Source organism: Barbus barbus (genome assembly GCF_936440315.1).
Source record: "Barbus barbus genome assembly, chromosome: 38".
NCBI lineage: Eukaryota > Metazoa > Chordata > Actinopteri > Cypriniformes > Cyprinidae > Barbus > Barbus barbus.
In genome coordinates, this window is record NC_136716.1 from 9,232,148 (window position 1) to 9,258,232 (window position 26,085).

At 40.3% G+C, this 26,085-nt stretch overlaps 1 protein-coding gene across 4 annotated transcripts in view; it reads left to right on the forward strand.

Annotated features, from left to right (window-relative positions):
• LOC306857858 (ADP-ribosylhydrolase ARH1-like) overlaps window positions 1-26,085 on the forward strand; it is a gene marked incomplete at its 5' end in the record, with an annotated part of 191,497 nt that overhangs the window by 82,907 nt on the left and 82,505 nt on the right. For all 4 annotated transcript variants that reach the window (XM_079398092.1, XM_079398094.1, XM_079398095.1 and 1 more), the window contains 2 exons: window positions 15,532-15,640; window positions 15,756-15,854. In XM_079398092.1, the coding sequence (XP_079254218.1) occupies window positions 15,532-15,640; window positions 15,756-15,854 (208 nt within the window). The remainder of the gene's footprint in view (window positions 1-15,531; window positions 15,641-15,755; window positions 15,855-26,085) is intronic.

The following is a 26,085-nucleotide window of genomic DNA, read 5'->3' on the forward strand; positions in this document are numbered from 1 at the left end:
GGAACATGGATGACTGCAAGGCTGCATCTTACAGCGTGCGCAGATCGGTGAAGGAGGCGAAGCAGCGCTACGGGAGGAAACTAGAGTCGCAATTCCAACATGGCGGCTCTAGGAGCCTGTGGCAGGGACTTAGAACCATCACGGACTATAAAACACCACCCTCCAGATCGGGGAATGCGGACGCTTCTCTGGCTGACGAGCTGAACACTTTTTATGCTCGCTTCGAGGCTAGCAGTGCTAACTGCATGCACACTGAGGAAGCCGGTGAGGACAACGTATTCACCATCACGGAGCATGACGTGAGGAGGGCATTCATGAGAGTGAACATCAGGAAGGCAGCAGGACCAGATGGCATCACAGGTCGGGTTCTGAAGGCCTGTGCTGACCAGCTAGCACCGGTGTTCACCGAGATCTTCAACCTCTCCCTGGAACAGTCCATAGTCCCCTCATGCTTTAAGCAGTCCACCATTGTTCCTGTCCCCAAAAAACCGCAGCCCACCTGCCTAAACGACTATCGCCCTGTAGCCCTCACATCAGTGGTGATGAAGTGCTTTGAGAGACTGGTCAGAGACTTCATCATTGCATCACTACCAGACACACTGGATCCACTACAGTTTGCATACAGACATAACCGCTCCACGGAGGATGCCATCTCACACCTCCTCCACACCACAACAAGTCACCTGGACTGCAGAAAAGGGAATTATGTAAAAATGCTGTTTGTGGACTACAGTTCAGCGTTTAACACCATAATTCCCTCCACACTCACCTCCAAGTTGGAGGTCCTTGGTCTCAGCACATACTTGTGCCAATGGATCTCCAGCTTCCTGAAGGACAGACAGCAAGCCGTACGGATGGGTAAACACACCTCATCCTCCATCACCCTAAGCACTGGAGCCCCTCAAGGTTGTGTTCTGAGCCCCCTGCTGTACTCACTGTACACTTATGACTGTGTGGCCACTTCCAACTCCACCACCATCATCAAGTTTGCTGATTACACTGTTGTGTTGGGCCTGATCTCAGACAACGACGAGACGGCCTACATACAGGAGATTAAGAACCTGGAGAGTTGGTGCCAGGTGAATAGTCTACACCTGAACATCAGCAAAACTAAGGAGCTGATAGTGGACTTCAGTACGAAGCAGGAGCGTTCATACCAGCCGATCACGATCAGCGGGACTCCAGTGGAGAGAGTGGACAGCTTCAGATACCTGGGTGTTCACATCACGCAGGACTTGACTTGGTCCTGTCATACCAGCACCCTGGTGAAGAAGGCCAGGCAGCGTCTGTACCATCTGAGACGCTTAAGGGACTTTAGACTTCCCTCTCGGGTGCTTAAGACTTTTTACACCTGCACCATCGAGAGCGTCCTGACGGGCAGCATCACTTCCTGGTTCGGGAACTGCACTATGTAGGACAGACGAGCCCTCCAGAGGGTGGTGCGTTCAGCGGAACGTACCATTCACACCGAGCTCCCTAACCTGCAGGAGATCTACAGCAAGCGGTGCCTGACCAGGGCCAGGAAGATAGTGAAGGACCTCAGCCATCCCAACAATGGACTCTTTTCTCTGCTGCGTTCAGGGAGACGCTTCCGCTCCATGAAGGCGAACACAGAGAGAATGAGGAGGAGCTTCTTCCCGCAGGCCATTCGGAGTCTTAACCTCTCTCCACTCTAAGCACATCACCCCACACTTCCACTTTGCACATTTTCAAATACAATCTGCACTAATTTGTAGAAGGGTTACGTAAGGATAAATGAGTGGGACTTACATACCATTTGTCTTTGTCTTTAGTATTCTTTTACTCACTTATACACTTACTGCACTGCACACGGACACTTTATCACTGACATACACTTTACTTTTTATAGAATCTATATAGAATCATATTCTATTTTTATTCTTCATATCCATTTTTATTCTCATATCTATTTGTTATTTTATTGCTAGTTTATTTCTGTATATATGTTTACTGTGCTTTTTCTATTTGTATTTTTGTAAACTTGAGGTTTTTCTTAAATTTGTTGGACAATTTGTTGGACAGTCGTACAATACATTTCACTACATGTCGTACTACGTATGTATATGTATGTGACAAATAAAATTTGAATTTGAATTTGAGTCCATCATTTGTGCTGTGCAGTGGGGTAACATTATGTGAATAATGGCGGTAAAAAAATAACCACAATTCAAATAATAAGAATAATGGAAATTGCATGCAAACGGGAGTGAAGAGCTTTGCTCTTGACATGTAAACATTATAATGTGATTAAATCCTTACTCTGATTATTGGAAATAATCACATTATTTGTGCACATGTAGAAGTAGTGAAGTGTTGGAAACAGTTGTGCTACTTAATATTTCTTTGTAAATTGTGATAGTTTTCTTCATGATTTTGTGGATACAAGTTCAAAAAAAAAAAAAAAAAAAAAAAAAAGTAATATTTTGTAACATAAAAGTAGATCACTTTAATTCAATTAAATCAGTTTTATTAAATTTTCAAATTAAATTTTATCACTTAAACATCCTTGTAATTAATGTCTTCCCAAAAAAAAAAATCTTAATCACTCCAACCTTTAGAACCAGTGTTTCCCAACCAGTGTGCCCTGACAGGTTGTCTGGTGTGCCATGGAAGATTATCAAAAACTTCCTTTGTAACAGTCCCACTGTGCACTCCCAGACTCTACATTAGGGTGCGTTGCAATAACTTTATCCTTGTAGCACTCCACAACCATCAATCAGTTGATACAGTTAATACACTGCTGCTATTGGCACAGGTCATCAAAATCCAAATGATAAGCAGAGCAATGGAGAATGTTTCAGAGAAATAGGTATTAAGATTATCAATGTTGTAGAGGAAGGTAAAAAAGAGTCCTTCTATATGGGAACATACAAGCTAGCATTAGCACCAAAACGCCATCACATTTAAATAACCCATATAAGACAAACATAAACCAAATGCAATGTTGACCACACAAAATGAACAAAAAAAAAACACTTACTTGGTTGAGCTTAAAACATTAGTTTCCCAACTCAGACTCTACACATGAAGTTAGCACAAGAGGAAGCCATGCTTTTCTCCAACCAAACATAATCTTAGGCTGTGTTCGAAATGGCATACTTGCTTACTGCATACTGCTTACTGCCCAGTACACAGTGTATACTGCCTACTATTTTTTTAAAGAATAGTGTGTGAAACAGTATACAATAAGCAACAAATATTTCAGAGTAGTATCCTTAATTGTCACATGACAAACACAAACATTAATTCAGCACAGCTGTGAAGGTTGTTACCTTAGAAACAAATGTGCTAACTATTCTTTTTTCAAAGGCTTGTTATTAAGGCTTCATACTAGTAAACAATATTGGCCAATTGAACTCATTTCATAATTGAATAACTTTACATAGGCTATAGACTGAACTGAATGAGCTGTCTTTAACTGAACAATATTTTTGGCAGTTACACTAAGTGGAAAAAGTGATATAATCTAATTACACTAAGTGCAAATAATGATAAATTATTTTGACAATAAAATAGCAGCATTTTCTTTAGCAACAGGTGTGTAAATAGTAGTTAGGTGGCAGATATTTATACTGTAGTACATTATAAAACAGTATGCAATAGCATATTAGACAACATTTTAGTGTAAATTATCATAAATTTTATTTGATGAACGCCACTTTATTGGGACAAAAACCTACTAACAGCTAAGCACACTGTATTATTAATGAGGTGTTTAATCTCCACTTTTCAAATATTTACTTAATTTTTTATTGAAAATAAATGCCTTTCTGATCTGGTATGTGATGGGAAAAGGAGTTGCACGAGTTTGACAAAAGCCGAAATCGAACTCGGATCACTCGTATCAACAGCAGCTCGTATCTGTTACTCTCTCCGGCACTGATTCTACAGGAATACACGTCGTCTGCAGAGCTGTTTATCACAGGCAGGCATTGGTGGGCGGAGTTAATGTAAATAGCCTCTGACAACAAATTGGTCTATTTGTCCTTTAAATTGTCCTAAATACACTCCTTTTCTTATTAGAGCTGTTTGCATCGGAATTTAATTCTGTTTGCTTAATTGAAATATTAATTCTAGTTAAATATATAATGTATTTATATATTATATTACTGCAATATTAATATTATTATGTAATATCTTTGAAACAATGTATAAAGCGCTATAGAGATAACGGTGACGTCATTTGACTTGATCGGAAAAGTGCCGTAGAGATTAAAGTACAATTTATGTCCTACAAATTATATTGTTTTTAAATGCACAGCGATAGTTTGTAGATTACATGTATATGTATAAACGTGCATATACAAGTGTAACATTTATAATTATTATTCCCCGCCTCCAGTTCACTCACGCGTTTGAAGATGAAAGGTCACATGGAGTGCGTTGCATTCTGGGAAACAGTACCCCACGCAGCGTCTTCAGATGCATACATCAAATTTCAGCAAATGTAGCAGGTAATCCGGGCATTCCATGCATACAGAAAATTCACATACTATTCACAGTATTCACACAGCATGATAGTATGCCATTCAGAACACAGCTTCTGTACTGATTTCAGTATACTTGAGTTATATTTAGCAGATTCTGGCAAATATAATAGGTCATCCAGGTATTTAATGCATACAGCAAATATGCACACTATGAGCAGCATACATACTGGATGCTGCAGAAATAGTAAGAGTAGTATGATAGTATGGCATTTCGAACACACCCTTACTCTCTTTTCCTCGACTTTTATCCCAGAGGATCAGTACTCCAGAGAGCCCCCTTGAGCATGGAAAAGGTACTACAGTTAGAAAAACCACAGTAACTGCACTAAGGGCAGTTACACCTTCACCATTATATTTCGTTATTATTATTTTAAATCAGTGCAATTGGTCATCGTCATCATTAACAACAAGAGAAACTGAGTGCCCATATAGCTACAATAAACTTTATAATCTGCAAACTGATGAAAACGTGATGCTATTCATTTACTGCCTCAGATGTGGCCGTTCTAATGATGGAGAAAACACAGATCTCTGTCAATTGCTCGTCAAAAACCTTGTTAACTCCATTTGAGTATGATTTTCAGAAATTAAGCGCAAGTGTCTGATCATATATAAAGCCAAAATACCAACTCTGATGACTCAATGTTTAATTATTAAAAAAAAAACGTCTGTTTTTTAATTAAATTTTTTTTTATATATATAATACTTAGTGGGGTGCCGTGGGATTTTTTACATGTCAAAACTGTGCAGCGGCAGAAAAAAGGTTGGGAAGAACTGGTGTAGACAAAAATATTGGGCGGCACAGCTGTTTTCAACATTGAAAATAATCATAAATGTTTCTTGAGTAGCAAATCAGCATATTAGGATGATTTCTGAAGGATCATGTGGCACTGAAGACTGGAGTAATGATGCTGAAAATTCAGCTTTGATCACAGAAGTTTAAGTTTATTTATTTTTAAAGCACTTTCAAAACAGCCTAGAGGCTGACCAAAGTGCTGTATATGAGGAGAATAATAAATCCAATATAAAATCCCAAATAAAATAGGCTGCTCAATATAACATGGGCACACACAATTTGAAACAGAAATATATTTTAAAATATATTTCATACTTTTGACCAGCTGTGAACATTGCTAGATTTAAATGAAAACACAACTTGTAATAAACAATAATAACTTACATTGTGATGATTACTTCCTTCCCTCACTGCTGTCTTCTTAAGTCGTTCCCATACTTCCTTATTTTTCATCTTTCCCTTGAATCTACACAAAAATAAACAAATAAAAATAATTAAACAAATAATTTTATAGACAATTTGGATAAGTCACCCAAAACTTTTTTTGATGGTGGCCACAAAGTGTGAATCTTCCTTTTGAAATCTTAAGTGGTCCTCCAGCTTCTAAAGGAAATGAAGATTCTGGGACCATTTTATCTTACTACTTAGGCCCTGTTTACACTGTCAGTTAAAGGTGACCCAATTCCGATTTTTTGCTCATATGTGACACAGATTGGAACTGTTCTATGAGAGTGTAAACATGACAAAAACGCATGCATTCGGATATAGCAAGATCAGATTCAGGCCTCATTCATATGCGGAAATAAATCGTATATGTGCCAATGCGACAATGTCATGTAAACAGGCAGATCAGATTTTCTGATGCATCGTGTTCTGTACGTCATTAAAACTTGACAATTTGGTACTTCTCCACGGTTTAATGAAGTTATATGGGACCCATGCTGGCAAAATGAGTGTAAATGTGCACAGGCTATTTTGAGCTACAGGCAAAAAAAAAAGTGAAAAATTTGTTTTTTTTATTGAATTTGAGGTTTTCACAAAAATGTGTTAATTAAGTCCTCGTTTAGCTATCCCAATGCTCCAAATAGTAATTAAACATCTAAAAGTATCTTTAACTGTATTTTCTGAGAGGATTACCTTTTCTCCGCTCGCTTCTCGTGCTGACTGACATCTGAAGAGCGTGCATAGCGGTGCTTCTGATGGCGTGCGATTCCGATAAATACACAGAATTACAGTTTTCAGTATTCTTGCGAAAAAATTCTGTTCTGTCTTAAGTGAACGCTTGGGGAACTGATGGGGAAAAACAGCTGACGTGTAACTTTATATGATTCGTGCATTACAGTAGGCCGTCTGTCTCAATGTTATCTATCAATAAAAGAAAAGAGGGAATCACTCGTAGCACTTCATTGAACTGCTTTTGTAGTTTTAATAATCAATTTATTTGTAATTAACACACTGAAGTGATTTTTACATTGATAATTGGTTTTTCGAAGGCTATATGAATGCTTTTGTTTAAAATGATAAAGGTAATGCATTATTTGTTTCTTTCTAGACCAGACATCCTCAAATCTGGCCCACTCCTGCAGAGTTTAGCTCTAACCCTAATCAAACACACCCGAGCATGCTAATCAGAGTCTTCAAGATCATTAGAAAATCACAGGTAGGTGACTTTGATCAGGGTTGGAGCTAAACTCTGCAGCAGATTGGCCAGCCAGGGAAAGATTTGAGGAACCCTGTTCTAGACTATTTGTTCCTACTGTTTTTTTGGGGGGTTTTTTTGCATCTGTTCTTATTTATAATAGAAAAAATTAAATAAAAAAGCAGCTGTATTGTGATTATTAATATAGTAGCCTAATTATTAATAAGAAAAGAACTGGAGGAAAACTTTAACCTTTATCATAATCAACCTTGCTGACTCTATATCGACTTTAAAAGGGTGTAGCAGTGATTTTTTGTCCGATTCTAAAAAATCGTACATAATTTTGTCAAGTCAATATTATTTGTATAGCGCTTTTAACAATGCAAATTGTGTCAAAGCAGCTTTACATTGGCTTGATATAAAGCTGGGTGGCTTTATATCAGCTTTACAGTATTTAGACGGGGAAATAGTTTGTCGAAATAGTGTCATTCTCCTCTGGCCAGACAAAATCAGCAGTTTAAATCTAGGCTAAACCAGAATCAGACTGTGCAAAGGACTCATCTGGTTCCTGTGGTTTTATCCCGATGGCCATCTTGGAGACAGGGTCTTCACTGGGGATCAGTCTCTGGGGGTCATATAGGTGTCCTGGCGATCTCCCACCCACAGTTGATTTTGATATTCTAGGTATTATCAAATGGACAGAGTTTTGAGACTATAATGCGATAAGAGCTCATTCAAATACTGAGGTGCCAAACCATTCAGGGCTTTATAGGTATTTAGCAAGATCTTAAAATGTATATGTGAAGTGAAGTGACATTCAGCCAAGTATGGTGACCCATACTCGGAATTCGTGCTCTGCATTTAACCCATCCAACGTGCACACGCACAGCAGTGAACACATACACACCGTGAACACACACCCAGAGCAGTGGGCAGCCATTTATGCTGCGGCGCCCGGGGAGCAGTTGGGGGTTCGGTGCCTTTGCTCAAGGGCACCTCAGTCGTGATATTGAGGGTGGAGAGAGCGCTGGACATTCACTCCCCCCACCTACAATCCCTGCCGGCACGAGACTCGAACCCGCAACCTTTGGATTACGAGTCCGACTCTCTAATCATTAGGCCACGACTTCCCCTATGATGTTTAATAGGGAGCCAGTGAAAAAAATAAAAAAATAGGGAGCCAGTGCAGTGTTGACAGAACCGGGCTAATGTGGTCATAGTTCCTGGTTCTCGTAAGAACTCTAGCTGCTGCATTTTGAACCAGCTGGAGTTTGTTTATTAAACGTGCAGAGCAACCACCCAATAAAGCATTACAATAATCTAGCCTCAAGGTCATGAATGCATGAATTAATGTTTCTGCATTTGACATTGAGAGCATAGGTCGTAATTTAGATATATTTTTAAGATGGAAAAATGCAGTTTTACAAATGCTAGAAACATGTTTTTTTTCGAAGCAATGATTGCTATCAAAAAGTATGCCTAGGTTAATAACTGATGACAAAGAATTTACAGAGAAGCCATAAAGTATTAGACAGTGATCTAGGTTATTACATGCAAACGTTTTTTGTCCAATAATTAACACCTCTGCCATAACAGAATTTAGCTGTAAGAAATTGCTAGTCATCCAGTTTTTGATATCAACTATATATTCCGTTAGTTTTGCAAATTGGTAAGTTTCATCAGGTCGCGAAGAAATATAGAGCTGGGTATCATCAGCATAACAGTGAAAGCTAACACCGTGTTTCCTAATGATATCTCCCAAGGGTAACATGTAAAGCGTGAAAAGTAAGGGGCCAAGTACTGAGCCTTGAGGTACTCCATACTGCACTTGTGTTTGGTATGATACCTCTTCATTTACTGCCACAAATTGATGGCGGTCAGATAAGTATGATTTGAACCATGCCAGTGCATTTCCTCTAATGCCAACATAATTTTCTAGTCTATTTAAAAGAATGTTGTGGTCGATAGTATCAAACGCGGCGCCAAGATCCAGTAGCACTAATAGAGAGATACAACCACGATCAGATGATAAAAGCAAGTCGTTTGTAACTCTAATGAGAGCAGTCTCAGTACTATGATATGGTCTAAAATCTGACTGGAAATCCTCACATATATAATTTTTCTCTAAGAAGGAACATAGTTGTGATGATACTACCTTTTCCAATATCTTTGACAGAAAAGGGAGATTCGAGATCGGTCTGTAATTAATTAATTCTTTGGGGGCAAGTTGTGTTTTTTTAATGAGAGGCTTAATAACAGCCAGTTTGAAGGTTTTTGGGACATATCCTAATGACAATGATGAGTTAATAATATTCAGAAGAGGATCTATTACTTCTGGAAGCACCTCTTTTATGAGCTTAGATGGAACAAGGTCTAAAATACAAGTTGCTGGTTTAGATGATTTAACAAGTTTATACAATTCTTCATTTCCAATAGAAGAGAATGAGTGGATCTCAGGGGATCTATAGTGCAGTATCTGATGCGATACTGTGGCTGACAGCTGCATGGTTACAATTTTATCTCTAATAGTTTTGATCTTGGAAGTAAAGTAGTTCATAAAGTCATTACTACTGTGCTGCTGGCTAATGTCTGCACCTGCTGATGTTATATTTTTTGTTAATTTAGCCACTGTATTAAATAAATACTTGGGGATGTGTTTGTATTCTTCTAAAAGAGACGTAAAGTAAGCAGATCTAGCAGTTTTTAATGCTTTTCTGTAGGATAGGGTACTTTCCCGCCAAGCAATACGAAATACCTCTAATTTTGTTTTTCTCCAGCTGCGCTCCATTTTCCATTTTCCGTATTTTCCATATCCATTTTCCGGGCTGCTCTCTTTAGCGCCCGAGTGTGCTCATTATACCATGGTGTTGAACTCTTTTCCTTAATCTTCCTTAAGCGTAAAGGAGCAACCGTATCTAAAGTGCTAGAAAAGTGAGTCAATAGTTTCTGTACATCATCAAGTTGTTCTGAGCTATTGGATATGCTGAGTAATTGAGATAAGTCAGGAAGATTATTCATAAAGTAGTCTTTTGTGGTAGAAGTGATGGTTCTACCATATTTGTAACAAGGAGTTGGCTTTACAGCTTTAGCTATATGGAATATACATGAAACTAGATAATGATCTGAGATATCATCGCTCTGCTGCAATATTTCAACGCCACTAACATCAATTCCATATGACAGTATTAAATCTAGAGTATGATTTCGACAATGAGTCGTGAAACGTGTTGTTTAACACCAATGGAGTTTAGAATATCTATAAATGCTGATCCCGACGAATCTATTTCATTAAAAACATGGATATTAAAATCACCAGCAATTAGGACTTTATCTGCAGCCAGCACTATCTCAGATAGAAAATCAGCAAATTCTTTAATAAAGTCTGTATGGTGCCCTGGTGGCCTGTATACAGTAGCCAGTACAAACATTGCAGGGGATTTATCATTAAAACTTGTTTCTTTGGATAACGTTATATGAAGCACCATTACTTCGAACGAATTATACTTGAAACCCGAACTCTGAGAAATACTACAAATATTGCTATAAATTTTGGCAACACCTCCCCCTTTAACTTTTGGTTCATGGTTCATGTTTGTAACTGTAATCTTGGGGGGTAGACTCGTTTAAAGTAATGTAGTCATCTGGTTTTAGCCAGGTTTCTGTCAAACAAAGCACATCTAGTTTATGGTCAGTGATCATATCATTTACAAAAAGTGCTTTTGTAGAAAGGGATCTATTATTCAATAAGCCAAGCTTTATCATTTGTTTATCTGTATTAAATCTGTTTTTTTATTTGTTGAACGTCAATTAAATTGTTACTCTTACTTTGGTTTGGATGTTTTCTGTATTTTCTAGTTCGGGGAACAGACACAGTTTCAATAGTGTGATATCTAGGTGAAAGAGTCTCTATGTGCTGAGAATTAACTGACTTCTGTGACGTGAGGCGGCTAGCAGATGGTCGGTTTAGCCAGTCTGTCTGCTTCCTGACCTGGGCCCCAGTTAGTCAAGTACGAACTCTAAGACTATGTGCCATATTTCTAGAGAGAATAGCGGCACCAGCACAGGAGGGATGAAGACCATCTCTTTTCAACAGGTCAGGTCTGCCCCAAAAATTCTTCCAATTGTCTATGAAACCTATGTTATTCTGCGGGCACCACTTAGACATCCAGCCATTGAGTGACGACAGTCTGCTATGTATCTCATCACCCCAGTAAGCAGGGAGCGGACCAGAGCATATTACAGAGTCTGACATCGTACTTGCAAGTTCACACACCTCTTTAACATTTTATTTAGTGATCTCCGACTGGCGAAGTCGAACATCATTAGTGTCGACGTAAATAACAATCCAGTCACCCAGTTGCCCTGCTGCACGGGCTCTACCGGAACCGAACAATGTACCGAACTCCCTGAGCTAATCGCATCCAAAGCAGTATCTACAGCCCTCACATTCTTACTGTCCTCAACTAAAGTTTGGATGCGTGTCTCTAATTCTGAAATCTTCTCTGTCAGCCTAACTATTTCTCTGCATTTATCACATGTGAATCCCTCTGAAACGTCTGACTCAACACAGCATCAGACTCCTCCAAGTGAGGAGCATCTTGTAAAACCAGCCAACACCCTAGAAGCAGCCAGATAACGTTGGATAGAGCAACAGACCCACATGCCCAACAGCGAAACCTCTACCAACACAGCTCAGGCAAGCTCAAATCAGTGACAAGACACAGTCAAGTGACAGTCACAGTCACATGTCACAGTCATGTCACAAGAGCAAAGCGACACCACAAACATTGGACTCTGGTGACGTTCAAGCAGAATAGAGGGCTAACAACCACCTGCTGCCCTCCTGCCACCATCACTAGGTCAGTCTGAAACACTTTCACACTACAAAATCTCCATAACCATTCCCTGCGACCCCTGGAACCACCTGCTCTCTCATAACCGAGAGTCCCACCCAGCGGTTCCAAACCGCAGGTACCACAGATAGCCTATGGGCAAACAACCACCTAAAACAACCATCTGACCTTGACCAACTCACTTCAGGATGACAGGTGACACAGCCTCGACATCTGCTGCACAAGCTTGAGGACCCACACCCTGCTACAGCCTACATCACCACAGCACACAGCCTGACAACATCCAGAACCACTCCTCCAGGCAACAACAGCCAGAGAGTCACCACAGCCTTCAAGCCTTTCATGCCAGAGGCGTGTCTGATTTTCCTGCTTATTTTCCATCGTTTGCTGTTGTCTACAGGAAACAACAACGCTTGAAAGGGGGATTTATGTAGCATTTGGACCAATCAGACACACATTTATTCATTATATTTAATGAATAATCCAGCAAACCCTCTCATTCAACAAACAATCTGTGAGGGTCTATGGACCCTTCCCCCCGAAAGATCACCCTAAATGGCTTAGTTACCAGGGCAACCATCTGATAAGTTTTATTGCTCAAACGTATGTGAGAAATGACGTGCCATAAGAACGGACCCTTCTGAAACCCACGCAATGCCCATACAAACATAACTTTCCTTCTTGTCACTCATAGACAAACCTTTCTACAGATAAACATGCATACCAGGACATTGTGTGTATGATTTTAAGTATCTTGTATAGTGTCTCTTGCATTGTATTTTGTTTTATGCATGCTTAATGAGTGAAGTACTAGTTAATGTAACCCCACCTGTATCATGTCTCCTACCAAATTAATGCTCATTTGATGACGTACACGTTGGTGTACACCACCTCTTCATAGAATGCCAGGTGTGTGTGTAATTTAATCAAAGTATAGAGTGCCAGAGCCTTTCGAACAATGCTCTCAGACAAAGGGTCATAAAACTCCCCAATATTTCCAGCCTCCAACTTGGCAATTCAGCCTTTCTCATTGGTCAAGCCCATCCTGAAAGGTGTGACTCTTCCCTGACTTTAAAGGGCTCACGCACAGGTCCGCCTTTCTTCTTCTGCAAAATCTTCCGATTGCTGCCTGGTTGGTTGGACTCATGGAGCGCCTAAGCCGGTGTGGTCTCCCCAGCCTGGGTAGATGGCTCCTGACAACTGGAGTTTAATACCACTGGAGTTCATCTTCATTCAACCCTGGAATTCACCATCATGGAAAGGCCCTCGCTCAGACATTTCACTCTCCCCCCTCCCGGCAGTCTCTGGATCTTCATCTATGGATTGTGGCCTGCAGTTCCACTGCGGCCCACAGGGCCAACAAGCCCCACATTACACGCAGCCATGTGCTTACTTAGGAGAGAGGACTCTCTCAACCCCAACAGAGTCAAGAACAACCTGGGAGTTTCAAGAGATTGCAACTTCGGCCATCGAATGGAACCATCCAGACCTTCTTCAGAAGCTTCACGGGACTCTCGTTCTCGTTGCAAGTATCCAAATGCAAGTATCGTTCCCTGCACCACACAGAGGTTTATTGTAAGCTATCGTATACTGTGCTTTGAATTAGAGACAGTTCTTACAGATGGTCAACTTAAATAGTAATAATAATAATAATAATAACTTTATTTTTATATAGCGCCTTTAAACAGTTTCTCAAAGCGCTTCACATAATAAAACGAAACAAATAAAAGTACAACACACAAAAGACAACTAATTAAAAACAGACTAAGATATCATTTAAAATCAAAACAGTCAAGAAAAAGCTAACCTAAAAAAATGAGTTTTTAAATAAGACTTAAAAATGCTTAGTGTTCTGTGCTGGTTAGTGCAGCCAAAGACAGAACAGTTAGCATGCTCTGCTCAAAATGTTGCAATTGCATTAGAAGGGGTACATCATTGTCACTTGCAAAAACACAGTGGTGGCGCCGTTGGTGGAAATGTGCAGATTAAGGGGCGGTACTATCATAGTAAGATCCCAGGGACCCAATTATAGCACTTCAAAATGGAAAAAGTCAGATTTTCATCATAATTCACCTTAAAACAATGTCATTAAATCTTGGGCACAATACCTTAAATTCAGTCATTGCAATAGCAAAATTAAATATGTGTTCTGAGTTTGTCACACCACAGAAAAATGTGTTATTAGCCACCCAGCCAAATGTTAATGATAAAAATACACCCAGTAAATAAATTATCAAATTATCATCACTTATCAAAACCTTAGCACTCTTCTCTGCTCTCAAAACACTGAACCATGGCCCTCGCAGGAAAGTGGTTCGGCCCCATTCACCAGTAACAGTGGATTATCAGTGAATCCCAGCTGTCTCCAATGAAAGTTTGCAAAACTGGTGTAAACCGGTGTTCACTGCAGATGTGGGTGTTGGTGGTGATCCTCAGACCTCCATCAAGTTGGCTCTTCACATAATTAATCCACCTCTTCTTGATATCATAATTTTTAGGAAATTAAATAAGGAGACCAAGCTGTTTTGTAAATTATCGCAACCAGGTAATATGCATTTACATGATGGAGGCCCACCCCCAAACAAATAAAAATAAAATAAAAATCCTGAAGACAAAAATGGTGAAAAACTGTTTAACAGTGTAACCCCACAATTCAGTACTACATAGTCTTTTTTTTTTTTTTGGTATTTTTGTTGTTGCTTTTTATTATGATAAAACAGTATATGACACAGAAAGCGAAGTGTGGGAGAGAGGAAAGGTCTGCAAGCCAGGACTCAAACTCAGGAAGGCCGAGGCGCAATGACGCTATATGTTGGCACACTGCCCATGAGGCTATTAGTGCTGACAGTTCACAGTTTTTGTTACGTGTTTTCAGCAATACATTGCTAACATTTATAATGTGTTTAGAAACAATTCTCTGAATTGCCTTTACATGGTCTGTAAAGTTTGATAGTTATGAATGGATTTGGATGGATCTTTGTGATCTCCCTTTGTTTCACTCACTGCTGCTACATCCGGAGGTCCTAAGGAATTTTTATGGCAGTCACAGGCCAAAACCATAGGAATTAGACTCTAGATGGGTGAAGAGCATAACCTGCACGTGAACCGAGGAGAAGTCCTGTCCTTCCCAGGCTTGATACCAGAGGTCTTCTTCTTGCCCTCTAAGAAGCCCATTGCCATAGCATCTCTATCTAATGGTATTGGACAGTTTGTTTGTGGTAGTCCACATGATCCAATCAAAATATAGCAAGCCTTTGCCCACTGTTGTGGTCAGAAAGGGGTCCCGCCATAAAACTGAGCCTTGGAATGTGCTGTTCAACACGATACATTTGAATGAATGAATGAATGAATGAATGATGCATTTATATAGCGCTTTATTGTGTATTGCTGTACACCCAAAGCACTTTACAATCATGGGGGGGGGGGTCTCTCCTCAACCACCACCAGTTTGTAGTAGTGGATTAAGGTAGTGAGGAGCTGTTCCAGTGGTAGTCCTGAAATCCAACATCAAAACCATAAATTTGATTCTAGCCACACCTGAGAGCAAGTGGAGTAAAATCAGGAGGCATGTGTTACACTGTTTGAAAGACCTGCCAGTAGAGGACTGCAGCAGTCCAGTCTTGAAATGTCACACACATAGTCTGCACAAATCAGACGTCATCAATATTGGTTCATTCCACCTTTTTAAACTGAGTTATTGTGAAATTACCCTAATCTATTATAATATACTAGGAACTGCAGGAGCTAGGGGGGCTGAAAAACATCTCTGTGGAGCTTCCTGATTGGCCAGTTAGTGATGACACAGTGCTTCACTTGGCAACCGCTGAGGCTCTAACAACAGGTTGGTCCATCCAGTTGGTGGGTTTGGATTGAGCAACACTGAATTTTATTTAACATAATAATGATACTGATTTTTCTAAATGAAACAAATATTTTGATGTGTCATTACCTTGCAGGAAAAGCAGGTGAGGAGCTACTGCATGAGGTTGCTTTCCGATATATGGAGGGAATGAAGGACATGAAAGGGAGGAAGCCAGGACCTTCAAGTATTCTAGGTATGCAACAACATGTTGTAACTTTTGATAACATGAGTAACCATCTAACCCAAATCACCATCACTAACAGAGAGGCTGCTTCTCATTACCAAATACTATTAAATACTACTATTATTTATATAAAATATTATTTAAATAATATTTAATAAACAACAGCAGCCATTAAAAAGTTACTAAGCAATTAAGTGAAGCGAACAAAGGCACCACTGTGAAAGCATTAAAGTTACATGAAAATTTTAAGTTATGAAACTTTGCCCTCAGCCAAAACTGTTTGCTCTGAAACAAATAATAGATTAATGAGACCAAATATTGCCTGATATACCCAATACGAATTATATCTCATGTTTAAGCACTATAGAGACATATGAGCCAGCAGCAACCAGTGGTGTGATGTAACAAAATAATAATGCTTAATTACAGTACTTAAGTATTTTTTGGGAGAATCTGTACTTTACTTGAGTTTTTATATTTATGACAACTTTCACGTTTACTCCACTACATTTCCTAATTAAAATGTATACTTTGACTCCAATTTATTTCTCCGAAGCATTGTGAATAATTTTTTACCACCATGTGCCCTGTCTCAAGTTCAACCCAGCCTTAGAGGCTGTCAGTGAACTCTCGTTCTGTCCCAAATCGGCCAAAGAGGCAGATGAACTCTTGAACTCTTTCCCTGTCCTGACCTGGCCATGGAAGCCAATCATGAACTTTTGTCTTGTTCCGACCCAGCTAAAGAAGCTGCCTTTAGACTCTCAGCCTTATCTGTCACAACCGAGGAGGCTGTTTGTGAACACTCTGTATTGCCAGTCCCAGTCAATGAATCTAAATATGAACTCTCTATCTGTGTTGTCTACACAAATATGTCTGTAGAACCATCTGTCTTGCCAATCCCAGTGAGTGAGTCAAGTTATAAACTGTCACCTTGCTCAATCTCTCCAAGCGTGTCAACTGTTGAACTGTTAGTCTCTTCAGTTTCTGTCAAGAAGTCAGGTCATGTGTCGTTTGCAGGCGTGTCTGATACTAAATCATGTTGTACCAGCTTCAGTCAGTGAATCTACTTTTAAACCGTCTGTCGTCCAGTCCAGTTCCAATCAATGCATGTGATTCTGAATTGTGTGTCAATATGGCTCATGATGATGTTTCTGTCTGTCCAGTTTCCTTCAATGACACTGAGTGTGAACTACTAGCCCTTCCAGTTTCAGATTTTGTTTATGAAATGTCTACCAGTTCCGTTTCAGTCAGTAAGCCTAATGTTGAATCATCTATCTGTTTAGTCTTGTCAAGTGTGTCTGGTTTCAAAGTGTCTGTGGTGCCGGATTCAGTCTGTGAATTGAGTTACGAACCATCAGTCTGTCCAATTTCCCCAAATGTCTCAGAGCTGGAACACATCCAGGGAACCCTCCTCTGAATGCACAATCCTGTCTGTCATGAGCTCAGAAATTCACTGACATAGAGACCGCTCATGAATTGTCAACCTGTTTTGTTATCCAAAAGGTGTCTAACTCCGAATCATCTATTCCACCAGTTTCAGTCAGTGATTCAAATTATGAGTTACCTGTGTGTTCAGTTCTCCCAAGTGCATCTGAGTTTGAACCGTCTGCTTCACCAGTTCTAGTCACTGAGGCTAATGGTGAAATGTTTACCTGCCCAATTTTCCCAAGTGTGTCTGATTGTGAACTATTTGCCTTGTAATTTTTTGTTTGTGAGTTAATGTATGAACTGTCACGAATCCTGTCCATGGACTTCCATCCGTCGCTCTTCTGTTACATTGACTCTCACACTACACAGAATGTTGCATGTCACTCCAGACTACAGTTCCCATCATCAATTGCACTGATTACACACACACAGCTGCATGCAATCAAACACGCTTTATAAGCCTTGGACTTCCTGTTTCAGATCGCAGAGTATTGTTCAGCCTTTATCACCGTGATAGCTGAGCCACTTTACGGAGCCTGTCTTAGTTTTCATAGTCGTAGTCATAGTCTTGTTGTTTCCTGTGTTTTGATTCTAGCCTGTGTATCTTGGATTTATCCTTTGCCTAGCTGTTTCGGACTCTGTTTGCCCCTGCCTGGACTATTGCTGTGTACCTGGATTATCTCTTTGCCTTGCCCTGTTGGATATTGTTCGCCGATCAAAGACCCACGCTTGCCCTAGGATTACTCTTGTTTTACCTCATCTATATTGGTTTACTGTGAATTGACCACGCCTGTTAATAAGAGCTCTGTAGATGGATCCAGACGCTTTCTCTGTTCCTCCCATAACATATTCTTTTTACTGGTTTTTATTTTATTTGTACAGAACTATGGTCAACTGCTGATGTGTTTATCAGTGCTTAATAAATAGAAATACCTGAGGGAAGATACCTTTCACTATTGTAAGTTAATGTTGTTAAATAGAGAAACTAAATTATACATCTCTAAAATGTCTATAACTTCTTGTACATTATAAGAAGAGCAGGAAGAAGCCCTTTTAGTGGTGAGGGATATTTAATTGTATTTGCTTGGCTGTTGCTGATTTGTAAGGTTATTACTCGATAATATTGTTTAATTTATGTACATAATTTGTTTCCTCCTATTGGATTATGACGTCCGCATTGTGTTTGTTTATTTTTTATTTCACGAGTATATTGTGTACGTCTTTATACAGTGTTTGATCACATTTTGTATTTTGATTGGCGTGTAACGGAAGGGGTGGTGGGGGTTAGGGGGGCCCCCAAATCTGCCTTAGCCCAGGGCTCCGCAAAGGCTTAACGCAGCACTGGCTTCAATGTTTGCAGTGCTGTATGTGTGAGGCACTGCCAGCGTGATCGAACAGGGGAAAGATAAAATATTCGTCCACCACTTCTCTTCTCCGACCCTGTAGCTTTCTCCATTAGCTTTGTGTCAGTGGCACCAGTCCAGGTGTTTCTTCAGTTACTCGTGCTATTTCTCCATGTTGAGTTCGGTGTTGCACATAGATTGCACCTGACTATGCATTTTGTCCTTTTCTCTGATGAACTGAAAAAAGAAATAGACCCACAAAGAGACCCAAGACAACAGAACGTTATAAAGTGCTTATCCCCACTCCCACCCTCTCCCTCTCTCTCTAAAAATACTGACTGTTGGCTCTGCGGACCCGGATATGGGTCCAACATTGAGTAAAAAATGTTTATGCTTCATTTACATAGCCTTCTTTATACAGTCATGGTCAGAATTATTGGCACACTTGGTATAAACATGAGTGAAACTTTGGACAAGTGGTGGCGCTAGAGAGTTTGAGTTAGAGACTTCAAATTTGCTATGGTTACTATTGAGACTGTCCTCTATCAGTGTGCCAAATTTCACAACGGTTCTATGGGCTGCCATAGACGCGAGCAGAAGAAGAAGGAGAAGAAATATAGCTGCAAGCAGCAATTACGGGGCCAAGCACTCCAGCTTATAAAATGATGTCAATTGAAAGGGCTGAAAAATCATAAATACAACCTCTAGTAATACGATTAAATGGCTTGTCTCTTTTGAATAGCAGGTGCTGCTGCAATCAAATCATTTTGGTGTGTTCTGTGTGAGGTGACAATGGCACACACAAAGTTTGTTGTCATTATGTCAAAGCTTTGCAGAGATATAGCCTCAGAGTCATTTTGGCACCATGCCTAAAATTTGAAGTGGTGCTGTACAAAAACGGTTTTGTCTATCAACACAAAATCCATTACTTTTTTGAACATGGTCTGAAGATAATATGATTCGATTTTGGGTGAAAAATCGGACCAACGGTCTAGGAGGAGTTAGAAAAAGTAGGTTTTTAAAGAAAATAAAAATGGCGGAATGGCTGGAAGTTTGGCTGACTATGGCAACATTGGTATCACTGTTCTCAACATGACCCAAGGAATCTATTAATATCAGTCTCATTACAATAGGCAAAATTCACAGAAAGGTGTTAATGCCTTTATTTGACATTTTAGTGTAAATTTTGACCACAAGGTGACATTACTTTCAGGTCATGGTCTCCATATAAAGTTTCGTAATGGTACAGCAATGCGTTCGTAAAATATAGCATTTTATAGCATAATACTCCATTATAATCAATGGCAATTTCATGTTTTGTTCAATTATAGCGCTACCAAGAGGCACAATCCCACCACATTTTTTACATGTCCTTAGAGTATGCCCATACATATGTGGGACAAATTTGGTGAAAATATCTCATTTTGTTTTGGAGTTATAGACATATTTGTGTGTAAGTAGATGAAAAATGACTGACTGCCGACTTAGTAAGGGGCACAAAAATGCAAACTATCAAAATTTTGGCAATTGGGCTTTAGCATTAAGATGGTACGCGAATTTCCTACGGTGGTTTCGTGTCAATCGGCGTAGCGGTTTCTATGATATTCGCAAATGTTTTTTAAACGCTACAATGCAACACTGCACAAACCATAAGGCAAAATCTGGCAAGTTTGATATCGCTGGACCCGGCGCGGATTAAGGAATCTAAAAATTTAATTCTCCTAAAAATAGGTCAACCCCACTCAAAGTTAGAAGCATGTGAAAAATTGATTTTACCACTAGGTGGCGCTGCCTCGAAACTTCGCAGGCTCCCTCAGGGCATTGTGCTGATGACCCATACCAAGTTTCGTAACGATACGTTAATGCGTTCGTAAAATATAGCATTTTACTACAAAATTCAACATGGCCGACGCCCAAAATGGCTGACATGGGAAAATTGGATATGGTTGGATTCGGCATGATTCACCGAATCTAAAGAGACCATTTTAAGTGCCTGTCGTCGAGGAATAACAGTAATCAAAACAAAAATCAGAGATTGCACCTAGTGCGCCTAGCCCGCCATTCGCACGGTAGTCATGGTTTTGCTTTCTCGCGCCGGCTTGAAACGTATATGACATCATCTAATGCAGCAGCACTGCGCACGCAGAACGGTTGTTGTTTGACATCAAATGCATGCTTTGAATCACTCTAGTGGTACTTTGATGTCATACGCTGATCGTCTGCGTAGTCCTGTGTTACGTCTTCCCCTTAATCTAGGGGTAAATAGGGAACGATGAACAAAAAAAGTGGAGAGACTTTGAGGATCTCCAACTCTCCAGTCCCAGATTCACAGGAAAAACAAACAAATCTCAATTTCAAATGGCGTGTCTGCCTTTTATTTATATAACTTCAGCAGGAGTTATAAAATAATAATAATATAAAGTAAAAAAGACACATTACAAATAAATCCAAACAAAAATGTTACCTCAGGAGGAGGGCCCAAGTCAAAAGAAAACAAAAACAATTATATCTAAAAAGGGGATAACATTAACTTACTTATACAAAACAGAAATCAAAAACAAAACAACATATATCTTCCCTCACTCCCTAACTAATCAATAAACAGGTGGAAAGTTAAGGGTATCCTCCGCCCTACATTACCCATAAACTCTTAACTTTTCATAAATTGCATAAGTCAAAGAATCACATTATCACACACACATTGTGACCACACACCCCAAAGAGCGCAACCCGCTCGTCTGGGCTTGGAGAGCGGAACAACCTCAAACGCCGCGCTGTCTCTCTCCTTCCTCAGCGCTCTCTCTGCTATTTTATTGTAGACTCCTCAGGACACACACACCAATCAGTGCGCGGGCAGCACTTACAGGTAAACGAGCACAGGTGGTAGCCATTAATCCTATTAATCAGACACAAAATAAGAAAAAAAGAAAGAAAAACACATATGCACTAGCAAATAACACTCTTGGTATACAATACACAAATTAATACGTCCTTGGACGTAACACCCCCACCAATAAATTTTTCCTATATTCCCCAAATTTAGGAAAAACAAAAACAACCTTTCTTATGGTTCAGCACACACTACTCTGGACAGCGCGTCCGCTACAACATTTTCAGTGCCTTTCAAATGTCTAATATCCAGGTTGTATTCCTGTACAATTAATGCCCATCGCATCAAACGCTGGTTGGCATTACACATACGGGAAAGAAAAGTCAGAGGGTTATGGTCGGTGAATACAATAATGGGCACACTACTACCTCCCAAATAAACTTCAAAGTGCTGGAGCGCCAGCACTAAAGCAAGAGCTTCCTTCTCAATTGTGCTGTAGTTACTTTGCCACCTTGAAAACTTTTTGGAAAAATAGCATACAGGATGATCAATGTTCATATGGTCCTCCTGTAACAATACTGCTCCTGCCCCAGATGAACTTGCATCCACATGCAGCTTAAATGGGCGATGGAAATCCGGAACCTTAAGAACGGGTGTGTGACAAAAGATCTTTAGCAGACAAAAAAGCATGCTCACACTCATTAGACCATACAAATTTCCTCTTATCACTGAGTAGATCAGTAAGTGGGGTCACAACACTGGAGAAATTGACAAAAACTTCTATAATACCCACACATTCCAAGAAAACGTCTCAGCTCACATTTATTAGATGGAGATGGATAAGTTGTTATCGCAGAAACCTTCGCTTCTACTGGTCTCACTCTTCCTTGACCCACCTTCTTTCCCAAGTATGTCACCTCTGCTTTCGCAAATTCACACTTTGCGAGATTTACAGTCAGAGAAGCGTCTGACAATCGAGTAAACAATAACTCAAGATTAGTCATATGTTCTGTCCAACTGTCTGAATAGAGCACCACATCATCTATGTATGCATCACACTTCGGTACATCAGATAAAACCTTCTGCATAAGCCTTTGAAACGTTGCAGGAGCATTTCGCATCCCGAAAGCAAGGACAGTATATTGAAGAAAGTTGTCGGGTGTAGCAAAGGCGGAAATTTCTGAAGCCCGTGGCGTAAGAGGCACCTGCCAGTACCCTTTTAACAGATCTATCTTCGTCACATATTTGGCCGCTCCCACCCTATCGATACAGTCTTCAATGCGAGGCAGTGGGAACGAGTCAGGTGTTGAAAGATTATTAACTTTTCTATAATCCGTACAAAAGCGATATGTGAAGTCTGATTTGGGTACTAGCAAGCATGGGGAGCTCCATGGACTCTGACTTGGTATGGCTAACCCATTTTTTAATAGATATTCTACCTCGCCCTTCATAATTTCCCGTTTTTTTGGATTCACCCTATACGGATGTTGTTTCACCGGGGATGCACTTCCCACTTCAATGTCATGACATAAGATGTTCTACTAGGCACATCTAAAAACAGTGAGGGAAAAGACTGGATCAAATAACACACATCCTCATACTGTTTTTCAGATAAATGTACCAGATAACTGCATAAATCACCCAAAATGCTGGAATTTTTCAGATGAGGGGTAGAAGTTTGAGCAACACCATCGTCTTCTACAGCACAAGAGGCAGTTATAGTGACCACTGAAGAAACCAATGGCACGTCTACAGACGGAGCATTTTTCGGTTCCCTTTCCACATATGCCTTAAGCATGTTCACATGGCAAACTCTAGTTCAGGAGTTTGAATAACATAATCAGTTTCACTGAGCTTTTGCTCTATGACATATGGTCCTGAAAACTTGGCTTGCAAAGCATCACCAGGCACTGGTAAAAGCACAAGAACAGAGTCAACGACCAGCACATTCCTCCGAATACTCTTTTTGTCAAACTGCTGCTTCATTTTCGACTGAACAACAGATAGATGAGCCTTAGCTACATCACAAGCTTTATGAAGTCTCTCTCTGAAAGAACTCACATAATCCAAGAGAGATACAGAAGAAGGATTTTTCATCAACAAATGTTCATAGAGCAGTTTTAGCGGACCCCTCACGGTGTGCCCGAACACCAGCTCGGCGGGACTAAATCCCAAAGACTCCTGAACCGCTTCTCTGGCAGCAAATAACAGAAAAGGCAACCCCTCCACCCAGTCCTTTCCCGTCTGCAAACAATATGCACGAATCATTGTTTTAAGGGTTTGATGGAACCTTTCTAAGGCTCCTTGGGACTCAGGGTGATAAGGACTAGATACTCTGTGCTCAATTCCTAATTCCTTCAAAACTTGTGTGAAAGTTTTAGAAGTGAAATTAGTTCCTTGATCCCTCTGTATTACTCGCGGTAAACCAAACGTGGTAAAAAACTTAACCAAGTCTTTTACTACCGTCTGTGCTTTCAACGAACGCAAGGGAATGGCCTCAGGGAATCTAGTAGCTGCACACATGATTGTTAGCACATACTGGTGTCCTGATTTGGACTTGGGCAGCGGACCCACACAATCAACAATAAGTCGTTCAAATGGTTCTTCTATTACCGGTATGGGATACAGAGGGGCCACAGGTACCTTCTGATTAGGCTTTCCAATACGCTGACACACATCACAAGAACGACAAAAGTTAACAACGGATGATCGAAGACCAGGCCAAAAGTAGTATTTAGAAATGCGGCGAACAGTTTTTGTCACTCCTAGATGACCTGCCATGGGATTTTCATGTGCCAATTTTAAAACTAGAGCGCGATAGCTAACAGGCAAGACAATTTGAAACGTCTCCTGCAGACCTTTTTCATCATAAAGCGGTTTCCATTTACGCATTAATACATCATTCTCCCAAAAATAACCTACTTTAGCGTCCGCTCTGTCTTTCACGTCGACCGCTGCCTTAACACACTCTGCTAAGAAAACATCAGATTTTTGCTCAACTGCTAACTTCTCCTTTCCAACATTAAAAGAAGCTTCAATAATCAGAGAAGTGTCTGTCACTTTACTTCCCTCACCTGACTCTGACTCTCCAGTCTTGGATTCTGTGTTCAAAAACAAATCAGAGAGATTAACGACATCTTGAAACTTTTGAACTTGAGCCCGTGTCACTGCACATGCTGGAAAAGCAGAAGGGAACTGAACACCTAGATCAACCTGCTCTTTAACCATGGGTTTATGCATCACTATTGGACTAGGAAAAACTTTGCCCCCTGCAAGGTCATTTCCCAGAATAATATGTACTCCAGTAACAGGCAACTGTTTACGAACACCTAACAATACCAGAGACAAAATCTGATTTTAAGTCCACTTCATGTAGAGGCACCTGTACACAGCCCATTTCTATGCCTCGTACTAACACATCAGCACCGGTATACGATTTTTCAGAGAAAGGCAAAACACTCTCTAATATAAATGACTGACAAGAACCTGTATCTCGCAAGATTGACACCTGCGTAAACTGAAGATCAGAAATTGAAACCTGTCCATTCAGAATAAATGTTTCATAACCAGACACTTCAGCCTCTCTCACCCCTGGCAACGTCTGCGTGAGCGCAACACTTTTTGTTTTCACATTCTTTTTATTCCATTCCCTACACTCCGAAATTAAATGTCCAGGATCCAGGCAGTAAAAACAAGCCCGCCTGTCTCCCTGACGCGCCGAATTACGACCAGTCATTTTTGGACGCCCATCGTTTTTCCGCAAACGAGAAAAACTTTGAGAAGGGGACTCTTCCCTTACAAACTTATCAGCGGATGAAGAAAAATTCGGAGTTGGTAACTCTTGCAAGAAAAACTTACGATGCGTGAGCACAAATTCATCAGCGGATACAGCGGCCTCAGCAAGCGTGGTTATCTTCTGCTCATTTAAGTGCTGCACAACTTTTTCTGGAATACTCTTTTTAAAATCCTCTAACAAAACCAATTCGCAAAGTTGTTCAAAAGTGTCAGTTTTGCTAGACAGGCACCATTTTTCAAACAACGCTCTCTTCTCTCTTCCAAACTCAACATACGTTTGCCTGGATGTCTTCGCATGAGATCGAAACCTCTGGCGATACGCCTCGGGAACTAACTCGTATACACAGAGCACTGTCATCTTTACCACATCATAATCAAGCGAATCCTCCAGACTTAACGCTGAAATAACTTCCTGTGCCTTACCCACGAGACTACATTGAAGTAACAACGCCCACATATCTTTCGGCCAATTGAGCTTACCAGCTATTCGCTCAAAGGCTACAAAATAAGCATCCACTTCAGCTTCTCTAAAAGGAGGCACGAGTTTAACATATTTGCTGATGTCAAACGCAGAAACAGTAGAAGCATGAACAGGGCTAACTGACTAAACTGGGGAAGCTATAGAGGGTGGTCGAGAACTAGGTACGAGCACCGGCTTTTTTAACGCTTCAAGATCTAATTTACGCAATTGAATTTCACGCTCCTTCTCCGCCTCTATAACCCGCAGTCTAATGATTTGAGACTCACATTCTTGTTTTTTTATTTCTAAGTCTAATTCTCTAAGTCTAATCTCCAACCTGGGATCATACCGCACCTGCTCAGTATCTGAAAAAAATATAGGTGC